The 22417-nt window shown below is 42.6% G+C and overlaps 4 protein-coding genes across 4 annotated transcripts; 3 read left to right on the forward strand and 1 right to left on the reverse strand.

Annotated features, from left to right (window-relative positions):
* Window positions 1–8972: 8972 nt before the first annotated feature.
* Window positions 8973–9621, reverse strand: LOC114628311 (histone H2B type 1-M-like). The gene is made up of 2 exons (XM_028776276.1): window positions 9223–9621; window positions 8973–9080 (listed from the first exon to the last, which is right to left on the reverse strand). The coding sequence occupies exons 1-2, from the start codon at window positions 9597–9599 to the stop codon at window positions 9071–9073; spliced, it is 387 nt and encodes a 128-aa protein (XP_028632109.1). The 5' UTR covers window positions 9600–9621; the 3' UTR covers window positions 8973–9070.
* A 267-nt stretch (window positions 9622–9888) lies between these two features.
* LOC114628301 (histone H2A type 1-B/E-like) lies at window positions 9889–10284 on the forward strand. The gene has a single exon (XM_028776265.1). The coding sequence runs from the start codon at window positions 9889–9891 to the stop codon at window positions 10282–10284; it is 396 nt and encodes a 131-aa protein (XP_028632098.1).
* A 1281-nt stretch (window positions 10285–11565) lies between these two features.
* Window positions 11566–15080, forward strand: LOC114628373 (histone H3-like centromeric protein CSE4). The gene is made up of 2 exons (XM_028776346.1): window positions 11566–11978; window positions 14601–15080. Exons 1-2 carry the CDS (start codon window positions 11572–11574, stop codon window positions 15043–15045), a joined length of 852 nt encoding a protein of 283 aa, XP_028632179.1. The 5' UTR covers window positions 11566–11571; the 3' UTR covers window positions 15046–15080.
* Window positions 15081–17570: 2490 nt separating this feature from the next.
* LOC114628288 (histone H1.5) lies at window positions 17571–18346 on the forward strand. The gene has a single exon (XM_028776256.1). The coding sequence runs from the start codon at window positions 17635–17637 to the stop codon at window positions 18301–18303; it is 669 nt and encodes a 222-aa protein (XP_028632089.1). The 5' UTR covers window positions 17571–17634; the 3' UTR covers window positions 18304–18346.
* Window positions 18347–22417: the final 4071 nt, after the last annotated feature.

Consider the following 22417-nt stretch of genomic DNA (forward strand, 5'->3'; position numbering starts at 1 on the left):
TGTCCGAGGGCACCAAGGCCGTCACCAAGTACACCAGCTCCAAGTGAGCAAACAGCTCACAACAAACCCAAAGGCTCTTTTAAGAGCCACTCACACTTTCAGTGCAAAAAGCTGTTGCACGTGTGTCCTTTCCTGTAGTCAATTTGGGGTTCTGGGCGTCTATATCTGAAGTTTTTACCGCTTACCTTTTGAGTGGTTTCTACCCTGGTCTGCGGGTTCCATAGAAGTATCTCTGGATGTCATTCATGAGAAACCTACTGGGTTAGCAAAATCTTGTTTGTAATTCAAAAGACTAGAAGCCCTCTGGTCTAGAGCGAGGATGGGATTGTTTGTGAAAAGCTAAAGGTAATGTAGTAGTGCTAAATGATTTCAAAGCACTTTACATATTCCTAAGTCACTTCTGCTTTTAGTTCTTGACCGCGTTTTTTTGTGTAGCCCTCTCTAACCTGGAACTGTATACCAGGTTGGCTTTGAACTCGGAAATCTGCCTGTCTGCCTCTGGAGTACTAAAGATGTGTATGAGTACACACAGCTTATGTCAGGTTATTTTGTAGCAACCTTATAATGTAAATTACATTTGTACCTTTACTACAGTTCACAAGACATGTCAGTGGCCATTAACACATTTCCTAATATGTGGCTATAACCACTGAATATCATCACAGCCTATCTAAACACTGATAGGTGATGAGAGTGTCTCCGAGACATAAAATAGTGAAATCTGGATTCCATTCCCCTATCTAAAGAAAATTTCTTTCACAAAATTTGAAGCTCTTTTTGTTATTAGCAGAATGCCATTCTCGGGCACCTCAGTGGCTCACCAATATCTTTGTCAACAAGCTTATGAAAAACAGTTATCCTGCCCCAAAGTAGCCAGGAGGAAGTCAGAGCTTCCAGCTCAATGGGCCATTTGCTGTGTCACCTAGCAGGAGCATGCATGGTTCTGGAGCAATAACTTCTGGGCCTGCAGAACTTAAGGCCATGGGAACAGAAAGTCAAAATTTTCAGAGTGAGTTGTTAGGAGTGATCGTGAGTAGAACCACTCTCAGATCCACCCTTTAATTCCTGTCCCTGTCAATCCTGGCTACGGGAGGAAACCATACCATAGATTGGACCCTGACTCAAACTGCTTCCTGGAGAACCCTGACAGGACCTTGCAGGCTATTGCCACCTAACTGATACTGCAATTGTGTCTTCAAAAGGCTGTTCCAAGCCAGCTCGTTTAGGGTCATGCAAAACTTGGTAAGACCAGTGGGTGCCATGAGTCTCACTTCTCCGGCCATGCTTCTTGGTCAGAAGCCAAGCTGTGTAGACCACCATGACAGTATAAGGCATCCTGTAGGTCAATGGATGGTGGTTTGGGCTGAAATCTTGTGTGTATTAAAGGCACTCCATAACCAGAATAAGTATGTTCTCTGGGAAGGAGAAAGCATTGTTTACATGGAGGAAGTAGAGCACTGACGCACACCTGCCATTTGGTCACTGAGCGAGTACCCATGGCTATGGGGCTATATCAGAGACCAGTGTTAACAGATTTGACACTTGACAACAGCTGTAGTGTGTTCAACCTCAGTGAGTGGAAGTACAGGTTACTGAGTCCATGTGGAACCTCCATTTCTACCATCATGGGCACAAATAACCAGGGAAAGAGGAAGACTATCCAGAGAATGGCCCATCCTATCTAACCTGATTACTAACTCCTCTTCTACTAAAGTCACCTTTCAATGAACATTAACATGGGACACAGTATCTTCACATCCTTTGTTCAAACACATCTTACCTAAATGTCTTTCTCAACAATTTTCCATTCACACTTTTTATAAGTCTGATCATCCAGCCAATTCATTGGCTCTATAACCCATGAACCAGTAAAAAAAAAAAAAAAAATCACATCTGGCCACTTCTCTCCTTCCTAGCAAAATTTATGACCATGGGTACCATGCTATGCTCTACCTGCCATGAAGATTTCCCTTCACCAGTGTCTTTGAGGGTTGACTCAAAAGGGGGTTGGAATGCTGTAGCTGTGTACTTCTGGATGTTTTCTACATAGCATATGGAACCGTCAGTAGACGAGTCCGTAGTCTGTCCTTCCTCAGTCTGTTTTAGAGCGTACCCCATGAAGCTACAGGGGCATGTTTGACAAGTAGAAACCATAGGCATTTGGCAAACTACTTCATGTAACTTGCTAAGGCCCACAGGACCTGCACACCTAAACACACTCAATTTGTACTTGACAAGGATAGTCCTGAGCACATCCACCTTATGGTCTGAAAAGTTAGATAATACCCAGTTGCTTATGGGCAGTTCAGTTTCATGGTGACTTGGTGTCCCATTGTCAATCATTCACCTTCTATTAAGGTTCAATAGCAGGGTAAGAGCTGTTTCTAGAAAGAATAGTTTTCAGTAGATAATAGTAGAGCCTTGCTCCAAAATCCCAAGGGACTCATCTATGATTAAACAACTGGGGCTGTCAAACGCTCCCGATGTTTAGTGAAAGTGTGTGTGCCTGCGTGTGTATCTGTACACGAGTGTAGAATGGTACGCATGAGCAGTCAGAGAACAATTGGGACACTTTCATTTGATACTAGAACGTGTCTTGAAAGTACTACATTCTACCAATGCCTCCTTTCGCTCATTCGGAGTATTGCTTCACTAGCTGCCAGAGAACACAACCCCACTTTTAATCTTTTCTTCTTTCTTTTGACAGTGTTTCATTATGTAGTCCTGGCGTCCTAGAACTCACTATATAACCAGGCTATATTATGAGTCAGAGATCCTGCTATAATCTCCGATTGCTATCGTTATAAGTGTGTGCCAATTTATTATTATTATTATTATTATTATTACTATTATTAGAGACAGTGTCTCTGTAGCCAGGAATGACTTACTGTTCTTTGACCCACATTTACTTCCTGGAACCCACGTGTGACTGTTGGGAACAAGCAAAAGAAATGTCTCTTAGATACTATCACTTCATTTTCCGAGTATATTTAATCATAGGGAGAGACTAACTTCTAGGACGCAGCCAGGCTCTAGAGAGCTGAGGGTTTCCTAATAGCTGAACAGCATCTATTATAGGGAAACAGTTGTCTGAGCCTAGCTTTCAAAGACAGCTTCTCCATCTTCCTGGCAGAGTGAACTAAGTTTATTTTCCCAGGCCCAGGATCCTACTTCTATTTTGATTGATGGAAATTCTTTTGCTTAACCTCTATGTCAAAATATGACTGGACAATGCTACAGACGCCCCGCCCCCTCTCACTCTACGGTTTTATCCTTTAAGTATGCTGCATAACATTTCTTCAAGGTCACATTTCAGTCCTGAGTCTGTCTTTTGCCCCTGATCAATCAGTAGTGGCTGGTTACAATAAATTTTTGTCATGTGCATTTTCCTGGTGTTTGAGTTATGTTGGATTTTAGTGGACCTCACAACAGTGACACACAACTGCTTGTCACTTCAGTTCAGTTTCAGGGATCAGATATACTCTTTGAGCCATCTGAACCCCCGAAGCACATGGTGGACATATATGCACTGAGGCACACCAACATATACAGAAATAAAAATAAATAAAAAAGACATTTTGGAAAAGAAATAGCAAATGTGGTTGCTCATGCCAGCATTTGGGAGACTGAGGCAGACGTTCAAGGTTACACAGCAAAACTCTGACTCCCCCTCAAAGAAAACAAAACAAAACTATTTTACTCACATAGGTAAGATAGAAAGCAATGGAATTTTGTTCCTGTTCTCCATTAGCTCAGCATGTGTGATACGTTTGTAAATTCAGCAGTGGAGTGTTTGGCCCCTTCTTTTATGTCCTCAATTTTCCTCACTCCTCTTTCTGTTTGATTTTAGGGGTGGGGGGAGTTGCTTCGTTCTCTTTTGAGGTATGGTCTTGTTATGTAGCCCAGGCTGACCTCTCTCAGCAACCCTCTGCCTTGGCTTCCCTGTGCTGGAATTACAGGCATGCATCCTGACACCTGGCTCACCCCCGCCTCCACTCACAGTATAGGGCATTAAATGCAGCCTCAGCAATGCTAGGCAAGGACACTATAGGACAAGCACTCTGCCAGCTGAGCTTTGTCCTAAGGCAAGAGGAAACTTAGGGGGAGAAATCTCTTGTCTTTGCTTGGAAAAGGTTTCTTACTGACCCACAGTGCACACTGAGTGCTCTCAGTGAGTAAGGTAAAAGCAACTGTACTCAGAGTATTAATGTACAGTCTGTGGGCTTGACTGTGAAGCAGGAGTCCTATGAAGGTGGTCACTCCTGGTAAAAAGATGACCATTTTTGGGTTTGTTTTTCTGTTTGCTTTTTCAGAGGGGACCTCAGGTAACTGGGGCCGCCTTGAACTGTTTATTTTCTGCCTTCCCTCTTATGTCCTGGGTTACAGGCCTAAGCCATGGTGTAAGCAAGGTTTTATGTAGTGCTAGGTATGCAGCTTCTTGCATATTAAGAAAGCACTGTACCAGTTGAGCTCCTGAGGTCTCTGCATTAGGTTGTTCTGAAACTCACAGCCTTCATCGTGACTCGATCTCAAAAGCTGGCTTTACAGGCCTATTTGCTAATCCTCCATCCCGGGGAAACTGATCCTGAGACTTAAGAATGTTTTTGTTGCTTCATGCATAAAATATCATGACCAAAGCAGCTTGAGAGAGGAAAAGGCTGGTTCTCATCTTATAGGTCATAGGTCATGCTTGAGGGAAGTTGAGTCTGGAATTGAAAATAGGAACTTGCTGGCAGGAACTAAAGTGAAGACCATAGAGGCATGCTGATTTCTGGCTTGCTTCCATTCTTCACACTCAGACAGATTATACAGGCCACCTAGGGCCACCTGGCCAAAGTGGGCCTGCCCACAGTGAGCTTGGCCCTCCTATATCAATCATAAATCATTTTGATGCTCCCTCAGACCTGTCTGATGGAGGCAATTCCTCACTGGAAGTTTCCCCTTTTGTTCAGGTGGTCACAGTTTCTGTCAAGTTGACAAAGAACTGACCTGGATAATGTAAACTTGCCAGCCCACTGTCAAACTGTTTCCCTGCTGTGTGAAAGCACAAGACCACGATTAACAGCCTTATAAAACAAAATTTATTACAGAATATACAAAGGAAAAATTATAGCATTAGCATTTATATTCTTTCCACTATTTGGGCATAAGTATGCTATTTAGCTATAAAGATATAGCTTAAAGACTGAATGATTTAATGCCCAAGATTAAAACTAAACTGTACCTCCAGGCCGTGGTAGCCAGTGCCTTTTAATCCCAGTACTCTGGAGGCAGAGGCAGGAGAATCTCTGAGTTTGAGGTTAGCCTGTTCTAGGGAATTTGTTCCAGAACAGCCAAGGCTTACACAGAGAAAGAAATCTTGTCACAAACCAACAAACCAACCAACAAACCAAGCAATCAAAACAAAACAAAAAACAAAAAAAAAAATGAACTCATAAACACACAGACACACAAGGAACACACACACACACACCAAACTCTAAAACCAACTGCCCTACTTCTGTACTCATAAAAGAAACCAAATCAACCAAACAAAAAAACCCTACCACACCTTGTGAATTCATAAGAAATAGCAACAGGGACAAATACAACAAAGTACACACACTGTTCTCAAGACTAAGTCCACCCATACATTGTAATTCTGAGTATATTAAAATGTTTCCCAGGATTCCTTCTCTTAACAGTACTACTACAAAATAAATAAATAAATAAATAGATAGATAGATAGATAGATAGATAAATGTTGTATAACTTTCTTTCTTTTTTTTTTTAATGAAGTGACTCCTAACTCTTTTTTTAATGGTGGCTCATAGTTGTAATTTTTTTCTTTAAAAGTTGAACGTAGCTGGCTTATCAAGTCCCACTATTCCATAAATATTCTTTTAATGTCTCAGACCTTGCATAATTTTTATGCAAATCTTTTACTCTCACCAGGAAAGAAATCTGTTTACACAAAACTGTCACATCCACTCACCTCCAATACATTTCCAGAACATGGTGATCACCTGGCACAAGGCCAGTCTCCCCGTTTCTTCTATTTCTTTACAGCAATTCCTTAAACAAGTCATTCTTGAAAGAGTTCGAGGTGGGAATCCAGTTGAAGGGGAAAAGACACCATAGCCACTTCTTTACAGTAAAATGAAGTGAACTTCCTGCACCTGTGTTCTAGTTTATGTTCCGGCAGGAGCTCTTTCTCTGTCTCTTCCCCTCCTCTTGCTGCCATGGAGCTCTTTCTTGAAACCAGGCCAGTGGGCTAGTTTCATAGTTAGAAATCTGCCTGCTTCCCAAGTGCTTGGACTGAAGCTGGTAGGACCAAGTTCTCTGCCTGGTGCACAAAAGAAATTGCCTTAAGGAGATAGATGTTTTGCCTTTGGCTTCGTGTCCCCTGTGTGACCTTAAGACTCCTTTCTGTGTGAAAGCCGAGGAACTGGTAGCAGACCAGTTGGGCTCTCCAAAAGATTATAGGAACTCGTTATTGCTGTGTGGCAGCAGTGCAGGGGATTCTTTCCCTGTTGCTCAGACTGACAGTATGTGTCCTAATAGGAGCACTCATCTTTTCATATGCGTATAGATCTTTATGCCTGCTGCACTGCAAACTGAAGGCATCGGAGGCACAGCAAGCTCAGGAAGAGACTTGGTTTGACCTTCTCTTAAAAGACAAATTGTCACAGGGCTGTGGTGGCGCACACCTTTAGTCCCAGCACTTGGGAGGCAGAGGCAGGCGGATTTCTGAGTTCGAGAGTTCGAGGCCAGCCTGGTCTACCGAGTGAGTTCCAGGACAGCCAGGGCTACACAAAGAAGAGAAACCCTGTCTCTAAAAACCAAAAAAAAAGACAAATTGTCCAAAGACAAATGTCCAGAAACTACTGTAGTATCAAGACTTTCTTCTAAAAATCATCTGAAGTAGAGACTGCATCAGCAGAGATCTTCAAGATCAGCGCCCTGCTCAGACAGACTTGGCACACGTAGTCTTCCATAGCTCACTTCCTTTCCACTAGCTTGCCTGTATGTCTTCCACCCGCCACTAAGAAGGAATATAAACCTTAAGATCTCTCTCATCAGGGTATTTTGTTTTCTTTCATAATATACCTACACACTTTGCTAGGCCCGAGAAAAACCACAGGTATCTTGATTAAAGCAAGCTTTATATTTAGAATTGGGAAGCTTGCTGACTTTCCAAAAATTAAGATTTCAGAGAGCAGTCCCCCCCGCAACCCCCCCCCCCCCCCCGGCTTTTGCGGTACCATTTATGAGGAAACATCAGCGCAGATAGAAGACAGTTGTGCTGTTAGCACCAAGACAGAAGAGCGGGGGACTGAGGGCTCAAGACTGCTTGTGAGGTAGAAAGGTTCTAAAGATACATTGTGTGGAAGGAGAGTCATCAAGGTATCTGGGAAGACACATTTTAGTACGGCTAAAGCACAATCGTGTATCACACGCTCAGGAGTTAGGCAAGGCAAAGAGGTGGGCATACATTATGGGATGGCAAGATTAGTAAATTGAAAGACATTATTTTGCAGGATACATTAGGCATGGGAGACAAACTTACTCTTGTAAGGCATGGAGACTTAATAACAATGTAGCTCCTGTTTTGGTCTCATAACTTCTCTGGCTAATCTGCTACTGCCATATTCTTAATCATGGCACACTGAGAGGAGAAGGAAACTTTACTTTCCCTCACAAGAATTCAGTCTGAAATTCTAACTCTAAAACAGTAGCCGATGCACAAGAATGTAAGCATAGTGTGAGGGTGAGGAAGGAGGTTTTCTAGTTAAGCCTTGCTACAGAGTAAGACCCAAGTTTCTTACACACACAAAATCAAAATCCAAAGCTACCAACCGTCCTTGGAAAACCCAAATCCCAAACCCCAAACCCCAAACCCAAACGGCAAGGAAAAAAAAAATGAATGGAAGAGTCTGTATTACATAATAGGATACATTAAAACATTTATTTTATAATGTGTTAAATATTTCTTTTTCAGGATATTTTGGAGGGTAGTTCACAGTTCGGTCTCCACTCAGAAAAGTCTGTATTTATGTTGCAGCTTCAGTTCAATCATTTTAATTTCCTCAACTTTAAAAGGAAGAAAGATAATAGAATTTGTTCCACAGGATTCTATAGAGATTAATGGAGATGATTAAGGAAAATGGTTAGACTTTATTAAGACCGTACTAGTCATACAACAGCTAACATTCATTTTAGCAGTAGCACACTAAATATCTCATTGTTATTCAATTACTTTGAGCTGTTCATACTCGAACTTAAGTCAACACTATTTGCATTTACTAAGCTAGAGGACTTACAGAAAGAGGGCTTTAAAATTTCTTGAAATTTGTTTGATTTAATCTTTACTTAGTATTTTATCCTCTGAAACATCCCAGGACAAGCCCAAGTAAAAATCACAGTAGGATACAATATATCCTCTTTGAGTAGTTTTTTTTTTTCCCTCCCACAATCTATTTTCAATCACATCAGTAGACAATTAAGGTGGAACAGAAGAAATTTACAAAATTTGAACACATTTTGGAAAACAGTAAAAAGTTTTCTATTTTCTTGGTGCTTGGCTGGGGCCTTGTAAGAGCAAATCAGGCTGTACAGGCCTCTAATTCCTGCGACTCATGAAACAGGCAATAAGTCCCATCTTGAGGCTAGCCTGGCTAGAATCAGTTCGAGAACAAACTGCTAACCAGTAAAATTCGTTTCGAAAACAAAAAACTTAAACCAAATGACCAAGAAAACGGGACCGAATCAAGTTAAGCTGAGCCTGACTACATCTCTTGTTTCCAGCAAGCATCATGTAGAGCTCTGGGCTCCAAAAGACTTATAAATTTCACATCTATGTCCACACCCTAGATCCGGGAGGAACACAGAATCTACTGTGACGTCTGTTTCACGAGTTCAAAAACAATTTAAAACACTGGATCATAGCACTAACAAGACAGGCTAAATTTCAACTAAATATTCCTCATGGACTCTGGAACATTAAAAGCAATGTTAACGCCAGTACGGGTGCAGGTATTTAACCCTAGTAGTCAGGGAGTCCTCGGCCTCCGATGTTAATCTGACAATTTCACCAGAGCCTAGGAAAGAGAAACATAGGTACTATGTTATCAGAAAAAGTAAAGTCAGCTACAGCCACCTACACAAGCAAACCAGCTCTGTTTTGAGAACGTAGGTGGCTCTGAAAAGAGCCTTTGTGTTAGGAGTGAGTTATAAACTCACTTGGAGCTGGTGTACTTGGTGACGGCCTTGGTGCCCTCGGACACGGCGTGCTTGGCCAGCTCCCCGGGTAGCAGTAGGCGCACGGCCGTCTGGATCTCCCGGGACGTGATGGTCGAGCGCTTGTTGTAATGCGCCAGGCGCGACGCCTCGCCCGCGATGCGCTCGAAGATGTCGTTGACGAACGAGTTCATGATGCCCATGGCCTTGGAGGAGATGCCGGTGTCGGGGTGCACTTGCTTCAGCACCTTGTACACGTACACCGAGTAGCTCTCCTTGCGGCTGCGCTTGCGCTTCTTGCCGTCCTTCTTCTGGGCCTTGGTCACGGCCTTCTTGGAGCCCTTCTTCGGGGCGGGAGCGGACTTCGTGGGCTCAGGCATGGTGAATAGGGTCTCGGACACTCTACAACTTCAGCGTGAGCCCTTCGCCTTTTATAATGCGTTATTCAAATGAAGCTTATAGAGGCACATTTCTGATTGGTCAAGTACTTCAAATGGTCCGAAAATATTGCCCAATTGAAATAGGCGTCGGCACAAACGCTTCCCATTGGTTGAGAAGAAAGAAAAAGTCAGCCAATCGCATCGTCTGTTTTTTGCTCCCAGAGAATCCTATAAATGCCAAACTCCTCCACTCTTGTGCTACATAGTTGTCTTTGCCTTATTACTTATAATGTCTGGACGCGGCAAACAGGGCGGCAAGGCTCGCGCCAAGGCCAAGACCCGCTCCTCCCGGGCAGGCCTACAGTTCCCCGTGGGCCGTGTGCACCGTCTGCTTCGTAAGGGCAACTATTCGGAGCGGGTGGGCGCCGGCGCCCCGGTGTACCTGGCGGCCGTGCTGGAGTACTTGACGGCCGAGATCCTGGAGCTGGCGGGCAACGCGGCCCGCGACAACAAGAAGACGCGCATCATCCCGCGCCACCTGCAGCTGGCCATCCGCAACGACGAGGAGCTCAACAAGCTGCTGGGCCGCGTCACCATCGCGCAGGGCGGCGTCCTGCCCAACATCCAGGCCGTGCTGCTGCCCAAAAAGACTGAGAGCAGCCACCACAAGACCAAGGGAAAATAAGATCAGATTTTCACAGATCTGGAAACAAAGGCTCTTTTCAGAGCCACCTACTCAAGTCTTTTAAAGAGCTTTAAGCATTTTGGTTTACTACATAACTTAACCTATAGCAGGAATATTATTTCCCTTCATCCTCGACACTGTTAATTTTGGTAACATTTAACCCCACAGTGAGTACACTGAAATCTCAGTTGGTAGCTTGTACATTCATCTAGTTTTCTGTATACGATATTCTTAACTGTCAAATTTACTAGTCCCTAATAAGTTAAAAACAGGAAAACAGGGTTTTTTTGCCACAGCATTTAAATTGATTTTAGTGTTTTAGTAAAATTTTGAATTAAGAGCAAGCGATTTCTTGAAATTGAAAAGTTGTATCAGGTTCAATTAGGTTCCATCGAGACTTAAACCATAACTTGAATTTCTTATGGATGAAGACTTAATCTGCGTTTACACATTTGAACAAATGGTGGCCATTCATTTTTTTTCTAGGTACGTGGAATTTTGGTAGGCTCAAGTGATAAACGGTACATTGAATTTTGAAGAACAAGTAAAAAATTTGAGTCATACTAGTTAGATGTGATAATTAAGAACACATTACCTGCCATATTATTTTATCATGTTTTAGTGCATAGGAATAAAGGTAAAATGTTGGTAGCAGTCATCTGGGGAAAAAAAAGTATAGAACAACCTATATAAGAGAAATAGAAAAGAGCATGCAGATTGCTCAATGTATCAAAGGATTTGCAAATGCATTTCTCTGGACATTTGCAAATGCATTTCTGTGGACACATTACCTAGCGTCAGTTTATCATGTTACAGTTTCGGTGTACTTCCTACGACAAAATTATTCCACCAATAGTTATCTGTACTGGGGGAATAAAAAGAACTAAACCTATACTTGAAAAATAGAAACTACAGCCTGTAGATTACTAAAGGGATCAAAGTTACACATGTCTCTAAGACAAACTCTGGCTCTATATAGTTCTGGCTGGCCTCTTAGTAGCAGCAATTCTCCTTTTTCAGCTTCTAGAGTGCTTGGCTTACGATTTCAATACCTACACTTCAGACATAAATGCAAGATCTAAATACATGTGAAGTTGTTCGGTAACACTCTTTAGTATTTAAAGAGGGAGAAGGGAGGCAGGAGCCGGGAACGGGGAGAGGGGAGGGCGGGGGGAAGAGAAAAGGGACGTGGGAGAGGCGTGGTGTAGTGCTGTCCAATCAGCTTCAGAATCTCATTATAAATAGGCCTTCAGTCATTTCTATCTTAGCAGACTTAACCTAGAAGTCATGGCTCGTACTAAGCAGACTGCTCGCAAGTCCACCGGCGGCAAGGCCCCGCGCAAGCAGCTGGCCACCAAGGCCGCCCGCAAGAGCGCCCCGGCCACCGGCGGCGTGAAGAAGCCCCACCGCTACCGCCCCGGCACCGTGGCGCTGCGCGAGATCCGGCGCTACCAGAAGTCGACCGAGCTGCTGATCCGCAAGCTGCCGTTCCAGCGCCTGGTGCGCGAGATCGCGCAGGACTTCAAGACCGACTTGCGCTTCCAGAGCTCTGCGGTGATGGCTCTGCAGGAGGCGAGCGAGGCCTACCTTGTGGGTCTGTTTGAGGACACCAACCTGTGCGCCATCCACGCCAAGCGTGTCACCATCATGCCCAAGGACATCCAGCTGGCCCGCCGCATCCGCGGGGAGAGGGCGTAATAATACTCATCTCTTACCCCCCAAAAGGCTCTTTTTAGAGCCACCACCTTTTCACATAAGTAGCTGTTTTCACTACCTTAAAAGTTGCAAGTAACTTAGAAATCTAAGTGTTAAGAACCTTTAGATTACAAGTTTTAGAGGTTTTTAAGTGGAAGTGGTAATACCAGTTTGTACTGCATGTCACGTTCATATACTATCCTGCATTGATTCCAGCCATATTTGAATACAGAGGTAGTTTACAGAACACCCGCAGCATCTTTATGTCATAAGGGTGTGCAAACAGGCAAAATGAAAAATTCTCTTATGGGAAAATAAGGTTTTTTCCTGTATTGGTTTGGAAGTTGTCCAGGTTTTCATCCATTTAGTCTAGCACAAAGGCAAACTTAACCCTGGTCTGTCCAGGTTCTTAACCTGTGTAGAACAGCAGTCTTTTTCTCATGGAATGAGGCTCTTCAAAGGATAAAGAAAGTTCCCACAACAGTGCGTTTGGAACAGTGGAGTTCATTTATACTTCCCCCTTTGCTGAAGAATTCTGGCTTCCGTACCTATGGAAGAAAAATGATCCAGGAGAGTAGAATGCCAGGGATTTCCTTCACAGGCCCAGTCTCCTTTAGTCAGCCTCATCAGGGAGAATATTAGCAGGATAAGACACGGTCAAGGCAACCAAACCAGCCAAGTTTCAAAGTAGCGTATATAGGGGACTTAATGTTTGACCCCAAGTATGTCACTTGGTTATAAGGATTAATTGAAGATGACATTGAATACAAGGGAGGTGAAACACTTGACAGACGTCTCTGTTTTCTTTAAAATGCCATGAAGGAAACTTCCCCTGTTATTGTGCTTTGACATACCAAAAAATAATGCCCATCATGGAAGATTCCTATTAGGTTAGCCTCTCCCATTACTAGTTTTCTCGATGTATTTACCTTCCCATATATTTATTTCCCAGATCCTTAAAAGAGCTGATGAACTTCATTTTAAAATTTTCTTTAGCTTGCTTGCTGCAAAACATTTCTCTGTATATTTCATAAATCATCTCTTCTGTTAAGATTTCGTTTGTTAGTTCAATTTTGAGGCTCCAGGCAGCAAACTTTTTCTGGTTTCAAGTCTCCAAGAATTTTGTGTTATAAAATTTCAAATAATTTACACATAGCCTGTGCTTTTTTTCCCCAAGTAAAATGCATCTTGGTTTTAAAATAATTGTTGTAAGTAAAGCAGATTGTTGAGGCTTTTCTGTTAGATGCCAAGACCACTCATAACCTATGAGCACGGAAGAAAAGAGTCATTAACAGACAAGAGCTTGTGCACTTCAAAATGTACTTACACAAACTATTACAATTAACTGTGACATATATTCCAACCGTAAAAAAAAAAACCAGTGACACATTTTAAAGATAAATATCACTGACATTCAGGTAAGAGAAGAAGGAGAGTGAGAGAAAACTCAGTTGCTCTGGAAGATAATATAGGGTGTTTGGTAATTTTTAAAAAACAGATGGAATCTTGAGAACCAAGCAACACTGTTGTCTTTCAAACTTTTTTTTCCCCAATAAAGTCATCTCTGGCCTCTGCATTGTGCCTCTTACTTATAAATGTAAGAGAATCTGAAGTTCTTTAGAATCTGAAGTTTCAGAAATTCTTTCTTTTTTCCTGAAAATCCTGATAAGGTTCTCTGGCAAACAGCAAGTAAATATTGCTTGTGCCAGATATCCCAATTAGGCAAAAAGCCTGTTCGTAAAACAACGTGCCCACTGTCTGATCTTATTGCTTTTGTTTCTGGCAAATCTGATCACATTAAGGTGGAGGTAAGGGCCCGGACAAAAGCGGTGCCAAGCACTACCGAAAAGTTATGTGCAATGTGCTGCATATCACCAAGCCTGCCATCTTCTGTCTGGCTCAGCAGTAGCATCAAGATTATCCCTGGTTGAGCTAATCCGGAGGCTGCCTTAGTCTCCTAGAGCTGTATACATTTTTTGTGTACGCTGCTTTCTCTGTGAATTCCCCGGTTCCCTTCCAACCTTGAATGGTGTAACTTTGTAACTTGTAAATGAAGGCCAAACCACCAATCCGTGTCCCTAACAGTGTTGCTGTAATATAGTAGTAGAATCTCAACGCTTTCTGGGGTTGAAACTTCAGCAAGTTGCGGGTTCATCCATTTTGAATTTTTTTCGCGCCAAAATCGCAACCGTAGAGAGAAAGGCAGTATCATTTACAATTTCTGAAAGTTTCCGGCCATAAAACTGTTGCAGCTGTCTTTTGGGTAAAATCAAGTGTAAGAAGTGTTGATGACTCCAGGAATAGTTCTTTCTGTTAATTTTCTTTTCAGATTTTTTTTCATTAAATTTCTGCCCCAAATAACCGCGCCTTTGTTTAAATAAATAACGAAGAGATCCTTTGAGCTACAAAGCCAACATTTGCTCCAGATGATAATTCCTGTGAGTTGCTAGAATAATTTTTACGTTAAAAAAAAATTGTACATTTAGTATAAAATGTAGGCGTTTTCCTTTTCATTACTTGGCTTAAACGCAGACCAATCACATGTCTGGTACTATGACGTCAGGAGTTTACTGTCCAATCCAAAAGGGTGGCTTCTTATATATATACTTGAGCTCTTTCAGCACACAAGTCATCTTATTCTCCTGCTGTACTGAAATGGCTCGTACTAAGCAGACCGCTCGCAAGTCCACCGGCGGCAAGGCCCCGCGTAAGCAGCTGGCCACTAAGGCCGCCCGCAAGAGCGCCCCAGCCACCGGCGGCGTGAAGAAGCCCCATCGCTACCGCCCCGGCACCGTGGCGCTGCGGGAGATCCGGCGCTATCAGAAGTCGACCGAGCTGCTGATCCGCAAGCTGCCGTTCCAGCGCCTGGTGCGCGAGATCGCGCAGGACTTCAAGACCGACCTGCGCTTCCAGAGCTCTGCGGTGATGGCTCTGCAGGAGGCCTGCGAGGCCTACCTTGTGGGTCTGTTTGAGGACACCAACCTGTGCGCCATCCACGCCAAGCGTGTCACCATCATGCCCAAGGACATTCAGCTGGCCCGCCGCATCCGGGGAGAGCGGGCGTAGTTCCCCTCCCTATTACTACAAAAGGCTCTTTTCAGAGCCCCTCCTTTGTCACAAAAAAGGAGCTGTTTACCTCATGTACCTTTTGAGTTATTGACCTTGAGTGTTCAGTGCCTTGGTATCTTAGTACATTTGCTACGGTCATTTTAGGATATCAGAGTCTGCTAGTTTTACAGTCTCTAGGCAGGCCTTTGAACTAGTTCTTCCTCACCTCAAGGTGGCAGGCGTCTAAAACGTCAAGTCAAATGCTACAGGAAATCTGTAGAGCTATGCCTTTTGGTACTTGTTAATGGGAAATCCCCTTTGCCCATTCATTCTGAGTTGGAGTGTTTCCTAAATCTGAAGCTTATTTGTACAAGAATTGACTAGGATGTTTGTTTTGGGCGCCAAGGCTTGAAGTTTAGCAATCTTGAACCCTTTTTTTTAAGTGCTCACACTGACCCTTTTTAATTAGTTTGGTGCTATGACTTTTTTTTTGAGTCAATGTCTTTGACGTACCTACTTTTAACCATATTTTTTAAGCTTCAAAAAGTTAGTAGCTTGATACAATGTACCTTTTTAGGCTTGCCTGTTTTGTACACCATTCCCAGATTACATGTAGCAAATATGTTCGCTCCCTTAATCTCTACTTGTAAGACAGTCTCCTTTATTTTATTTTGTTTAAGTATTTTTTTTTTTTTTTTGAGTTAAGGGCTCAAGTAGCTCAAACAATTAGCTCAGTGTTCAATGTGGGATCAGCTTGAATATGTAGCAATGAAAGACTTTGTAATCCTAATCTTGCTTCAGATACATAGTTGTAATTGTAGCATTATAAGCGTGCCCCAGTAAACTATGCTCAAGAAAGACTCCTATTGTTCAAAACAAAACCAAACCTCAAACTGTTTCTTTGGAAAACAAAGTAATAAAATTCTTTGTGATTTATTAAACAAGTCATTCTGATGCCCTTTATTAAAGTAGTACAAATCTTGTACATCTTTCCTCACAAAAGCAAAGCTCACTTCTATTTCTACTATAGTAGTATAGTAAGCTTTTATTTTTTTCCCTATAGCAAACTTCACCATAACCCATAACCCTTTCTCTTTTTTCTCAAAGCCTTTTTTTTGTTTGTTTGGTTTTTTTTTTTTTTTTTTTTTCAAGACAAGTTTTCTCTGTGTGATCCTAGGTGTCCTGGAACTTGATCTATAGACTCCTCTAGACTGGCCTTGAACTCACAGAGCTCCACCTGCCTCTGCTTCTCAAATTCCTGGATTAAAGGTGTGTACCACCACCGCCGCCGCCCAGCTTCTCCAAATCTTTGAATTTGTATAAATGTAGGTCCCTCTATAGTATTCTAAAATATTGGCCTGCTTTTTATCTAAACATTCCAAAAATACCAATATTGTTATTGGTTATTTACTTAAGAGTGTGACTGATTGTGCTGTTTGCTGATTTCTTTCAAGATCGCACAAGCTATTTTATTTGAGGGTGGTAGAATCTCCCTAAAATTTTTTTCTGACAGTTTTGGAATTTTTCTAATGTATAATAATTTTTAAATGTAAGTATTTTCTGTCTTCAAATATCCCTAGGAAATGGTGAAAGCCCATTTGATTAGACCCATATCTAATTTTTTTTTACTTAGAATTAAGGTGATTGGCATCTGAGGTAGTGATTCCTTTTTAAGTGTTTGAGATATGTTTTAAAGCTTTATGTGCATGAGGGTTTGCCTACATGTATATATGTGCATCACTTATATGCCTGATTCTGGGCGACTCTATCTGAAGGGCCGAGATCCTCTGGGACTGAAGGTATAGACAGTTGCAAGCTGTCCTGTGGGTGCTGGTAACTAAATCCAAATCTCTAAGAGCATCAAGTAGTCTTAACTGCTAAGCCATCTCTACAGCTCCTAAATGTAATGATTTCTAATCTTCGTACTTCAAAGAATTTGCTCTTACACTGGAAATATTGCATTCTCCTTTAAAGATATCAATGTGTACAAAGTACTAGGAGCTTCTCTTTTTACAGAGAAATATCTAAAGTGGTTAATTTCAGTCTGTAGCCAATAAGGCACTCTAACCTGTGTTATTTGATACAGATACAAACAACGTTTTCGCCTAAACCAAAAGAACTATTAGTTTTATTCTTGCAAAAATGAAAGGCGGTATCGTTGTACAAATCATCTTAAGTAATGTTTCTTGAATACTTCGTATAAGTTTACAGAAACATGCAAGTAACTCTTAGGATGTCCTCTGCTTGGTGGATTTTTAGTAAACACTGGAGGGATTTTTAAAAATATCTTTGGTCAGTTGCGTGTGAGTCAAAAAAGCACAAACAAGTAAGTGAAACCAAAGGCTGTTCTCTTTTGGAACTCCAAACTGCCAATTTCTGTGGCACTATTTTCACCAGTAAGTAAAAATTTGGGGACTAACAAACACAATTTGGGATTGTAACCTTGAGTCGCAGCGGCCAGAGGGCGGTGGATTGGCTGCTCCACCAATCACAGCCCAGCACCGCCTTATATAAACCCGGAGCCGGCGCAAGGGAGCATTGCAAAACTTGCTCTTCGTTTTAGTTTTCTTTTTTTTTTTCTAGCAGCTATCAGCTTCTGTTTTCGCCATGTCTGAAACTGCTCCTGCCGAGACTGCGGCTCCAGCTCCTGTGGAGAAGTCTCCCGCCAAGAAGAAGACGACAAAAAAGGCTGGCGGGGCGAAGCGGAAGACCACTGGTCCTCCAGTGTCCGAGCTCATAACTAAGGCGGTTTCTGCTTCTAAGGAGCGCGGTGGGTTGTCCCTGCCTGCTCTTAAGAAGGCTCTGGCTGCTGGTGGCTACGATGTGGAGAAGAACAACAGCCGCATCAAGCTTGGGCTCAAGAGTCTGGTGAGCAAGGGTACCCTGGTGCAGACCAAAGGTACTGGTGCCTCAGGTTCCTTCAAGCTTAACAAAAAGGTGGCTTCTGGCGAGGCCAAGCCCAAGGCTAAGACCGGGGCTGCAAAGGCCAAGAAGCCTGCAGGTGCCACCCCGAAAAAGCCTAAGAAGGCTGCGGGGGCAAAGAAGACCGTGAAGAAAACTCCAAAGAAAGCAAAGAAGCCTGCGGCAGCTGGAGTAAAAAAAGCTGCCAAGAGCCCTAAGAAGGCCAAGGCTGCTGCCAAGCCTAAAAAGGCTGCAAAGAGCCCGGCAAAGACCAAGGCGGTGAAGCCTAAGGCATCTAAGCCTAAGGTTTCCAAGCCGAAGACAGCTAAGCCAAAGGCTGCCAAGGCAAAGAAGGCTGTTCCCAAAAAGAAGTAGGTTTGCTTGTGACAGCAACAAAGCCCCAAAGGCTCTTTTCAGAGCCACCCAGAGAGCTCTGTGAATGTAGCTGTGCACACTTTTAGCTCTCCGTGTTCTGTTTTATGTCCCAATTGGGCCAACTACCAGGAACACCTGCGTGCCAAGATTTGAGTCCTGTGCTCACAATCTACAAGGTAAGACTCAGTTTAGTCTTCCCTTCAAATAAACTGGTTATGTTGGCTCTTAAAAATATCACGGTCCCTGGGACCTTTGATATAGTTGCTCTCTGGCAAGTCGGTACGTGGGCCATACCTCCCATGTGCTAGCCTATTTCAGTCTGAGGGGGTATTCTCCCTGGTGTGAATGCATTGTTAGGATGAAGTGAGGCTTCCAGACCGAGTAGTAAACGCAGGGCGCGAAAAAGATCGAATTCATTGGCTGTATGTCACATCACCTAAACCAATGGTATCTTGGTTTATTACTAACTTTAAACTTGATTGGACAGTTATTAGATGACGTTTGCAGATACGCGATATTCATAGCCATAACCTGTTTAAAAGGCAGCCAGTGAGGTGCCCATCCTAAACCCCTCACGTAAAAGCGAAGTTTTCTATTTATCTTAAGAGAGCTTGTGCTGGTGAATGTCCGGTACTACTGGAAGGGCGCGTAGAAGGCGTTGACCAAGTATGCAGAACAGCAAGACATGGAAACGCAGCCGCAAGGTGTTGAAGGTCCTGAAGCAGACCCCCAAACTTGGGCATCTTTTCCAATGCCATGGGTCACTCACATCGTGCCCACGTGCACAAAGGCTGTGCACAAATTTCCACTCTCAAGTAATTTACGCCTTTTTATAGAGCCTTTTTTACTCAGTTTTTCCATTGGAAGTATACAGACTCTGAAGTCCCTTGATGAACGATCCTTTTGTTTTAAAGATTGGTTAATGTAGTAATTGGTGTGACACCCCTACACAGGACATTTACTGTATTTGCTTAACATTACGTCAGTTTTAAGTGTTAAAGACAGTGTAGCGTTTTCACTTTTAAGGTTATATTGTTGCAATATTACTAGCTGGTAATTAGTTTTAACCGCCATTTCAGGCTTCTTAGTGGGACAGGAAGGAATGCTCTGTGTCAATAGTTTTAAAGGGATGTTTCAAGTCACGGGATTTTTGTTTTTTAAACAATATTAAGTATTTGGGATGTGGTTTCTTGCTCACGGCAGACTTAATTTGTGTCAAATGCCTGTTATTTAGAAGTTGAGTTACAGTTAAGACATCCCAAAGGCTTAAGGCAGAATTGGCTCCTTGTGTACACACTACGCTGGTAGTTCGATTTTCTCCACTCCACCCCCTTGTCAATCTGCATATCTGGTCTAGATACAGCAAAGTGGTCATATTTGTTCCCATAGCCATACTTTTCTATGCATTTTCTACAATGAAAATGCTATCATTTTGCCCCCATGGGTTTTATTTGCCTCTTAATCTTTTGCACTTTTTTAAAAAAAAAATTGTAATTATTTTCAGATATGTCACAGACCAGCTCAGAATAACCTCCAACTAAAGGCAATTCTTGCTGAGTCTTAGTGCTGGGATAAGTATGTGTTAGAATGCAGGCACCATCTTGCCTGGTTGTCATTAATTCCAAAGGGTTAGAATTTTCCTTCATCTACAATGCGGGTCGTTCTCTTAGAATTAGCTCTACGTCTCATTTTGATAATATTTCTGAATGAGTTGCCTTCAGCAAAGATTTAAAGTGCCCTCTACCTCCATCTCAAGGCCTCATTTGTGAGAGAGGTTAAACGACCAGCTTTAGTATGTTGCAAATTAAACACCTTAGGTTAACTGTATACATTTTCATATATATTTTAAACAAATAGAAAATTAGACATCAAGTAGGTAATTGGTAGAATAGTATTTTTTTCTTGTAACAATGGTATTTCATAAGTTTGCTAGAGAGACAAAAAATAGGGAAATGTATGTTTCCTCCGAGTTCTCATTTGTATTGCTGTCTCTTCATAGGAATGCTATTCTATTTATTTCTATTAGTAATTTAAAAGAGACCCCTGAAAAGTTTTGTGATTATATTTGTAAATATTTTACTGCATTGACTGCATTATCACTTTAAGTATTTAAATTCTTAATCTTATGTAGATTCCTATGTGCAGAATTCAAGTATACTTTGCAGGTAAGCTTTCCTCCACCATTGAACCCAGACAATGACCCTCTAGCAATGACAATGGGCAACACAGGAGGCTTCTGAGTGTTTGAAATACACTTGGCCTAAGACGCAGCACAGAGACCTAGAACAGAGGATAGAATACGGTAGTGATGATAATCTTGGCCAGTCTTGTTAATAATAATATTTACTTGCAGTCAAAGAAATGGAAACCAATGCAGTTAAATGGTGAACATGGCTATATCAGCTATATCTCCTGCCTCTGACAATACCCACCGCCCCGTGTGTGTGTGTGTGTGTGTGTTTATAGGCAGAGTAAGAAGGACGAGTCCAGCAAGGGAGTAAAGGGAACACTAATTTAGGGGCTGTTTTTTGTTGCTGCTGTCAGTGTGTCCTGTGTCCCAGATCAGGAACATCAAGGTGATGGCACAAGTGCCAGGGATGGCTAATCTGAACTGCCTTCCCTCTTAATACCCTTGCTTTATCTGCACCCCTCCTATTGCCTCTCCCAGCACTGGCATTTTCTGGTCCTGGCCACCACTGTCATGTGGCATTTAGGTCCCCCACCACACCCCCATACACATACTGCCTTAGTTTTGCTGTATTCCAAAAGAAATTATGAAACAGAAATTGGTTAAGAGAAATTAATTCATTTATAGTTTGACCCAAATCAGGAAAAGAACCTATTTCTTCGCCACTGTGCCTGTGGCAGTCTACTGTTCTATAGGAGACAGAGATGAAGATGGACAGTAGGAAACAAAGATAGGTTTACAGGGCCTCTCCTGCAAGTGAGGTCGAGCCACAAAGCCCTGGGTGGCCTTAAACTCTCATCAATCCAATGAAGACCACAAAAAAGCTAAATCCTGGGTGGCTTCTCTAGTGATGAATCTATGTGTTCAGAGGGGCAGAGAGGAACATCTATAGTTAGGAAAGGCTGGACAATCTCAGCTGTCATGCTTGGCCTTCTATGTCTGCCATTGGGGGTGGGGGTGCTTTGGTAGGGTGTGATCTACACAATGTGTGTTCATAGGTGACACTGCCAGACAGGTATCTTGTGTGTTGCAGGATGGGAGACACTAAGCTTAGAGTTCCTTCAGGACTGATTTAAACCTATTATTCTAGAGTGCTAAGTTGTAGTGTTGCAGAAATCTGTGTAGGACACTGCACCTTAGCTCTGAGATGACAGACAGACTCTGAGACACAGGAGACAGTAAATCAGAGGATAGTAATACAATAGGAAGAAGAAGCAGACAGGGAAGGGGAGAGGGAAGGAGCAGAATATGAGACATAAAGAAAATGGAGCAACTCAGCGTTCCCCAGTTGGGTCAGGCGAGGGCCCTGCTTCTGTGAAACCTACTGGGATGCACTCCTTTCTGCTTCTTTGGGGACTAACTGCATAGCAGGAGTTGTTCTTGAGGATGGACCCATACCTATGTCTCAACATTTTTTAAAAGTCTGTGGAGCTGAGGTAAACTGAGTTTGGTCTTGGGTTTCTGGACAGAAGGGCTTAATATCTAGGAAGGGACACATGACATTTGGAACCTTTATAGAATCATTCTGTAATAATTGAGAGAAATCCAGATATATTCTCTGACTTTTCTGACTAGACTATTTTGGCTATCATATCTTCCCTTAGATTTCAGATAGCATTTAAAATGTATTGTGCAGTAATAAAATTGGGAATCGTTCCTACCCAGAAAGATAATCCTATAAAACCTCAGGTTGCATCAGGTTCAACTGCTGCATGCAGGCATGTTACTAGAATGGCCAAGAGCGGGAGTAGGAACAGGAGACCACAGCTTTCTCTCTTGCATCTGGACAGCACTCCTGAGGACCATGAGAAGCTTCCAGCCTTTCCACTTCAAGGCTTTGGGTGGAGAACTGTGTATTCATCAACCTTAGAATTTCTGGCCTGAGTTACTGGAATGCTCTTAAAATGCAGTGCAGACCGTTTTCTT

The sequence above is a fragment of the Grammomys surdaster genome, unplaced genomic scaffold (assembly GCF_004785775.1).
Source record: "Grammomys surdaster isolate TR1022 unplaced genomic scaffold, NIH_TR_1.0 267, whole genome shotgun sequence".
In the NCBI taxonomy this organism is placed as follows: domain Eukaryota; kingdom Metazoa; phylum Chordata; class Mammalia; order Rodentia; family Muridae; genus Grammomys; species Grammomys surdaster.

Excerpts from the sequence above, each read along its gene's own strand:
- LOC114628311 (XM_028776276.1), bottom strand. The coding sequence starts at position 9,599 with ATGCCTGAGCCCACGAAGTCCGCTCCCGCCCCGAAGAAGGGCTCCAAG.
- LOC114628373 (XM_028776346.1), top strand. The coding sequence starts at position 11,572 with ATGGCTCGTACTAAGCAGACTGCTCGCAAGTCCACCGGCGGCAAGGCC. Across the intron at positions 11,979-14,600 it reads CGCATCCGCGGGGAGAGGGC|CACACAAGTCATCTTATTCT; the intron begins GTAATAATACTC and ends GAGCTCTTTCAG.
- LOC114628301 (XM_028776265.1), top strand. The coding sequence starts at position 9,889 with ATGTCTGGACGCGGCAAACAGGGCGGCAAGGCTCGCGCCAAGGCCAAG.
- LOC114628288 (XM_028776256.1), top strand. The coding sequence starts at position 17,635 with ATGTCTGAAACTGCTCCTGCCGAGACTGCGGCTCCAGCTCCTGTGGAG.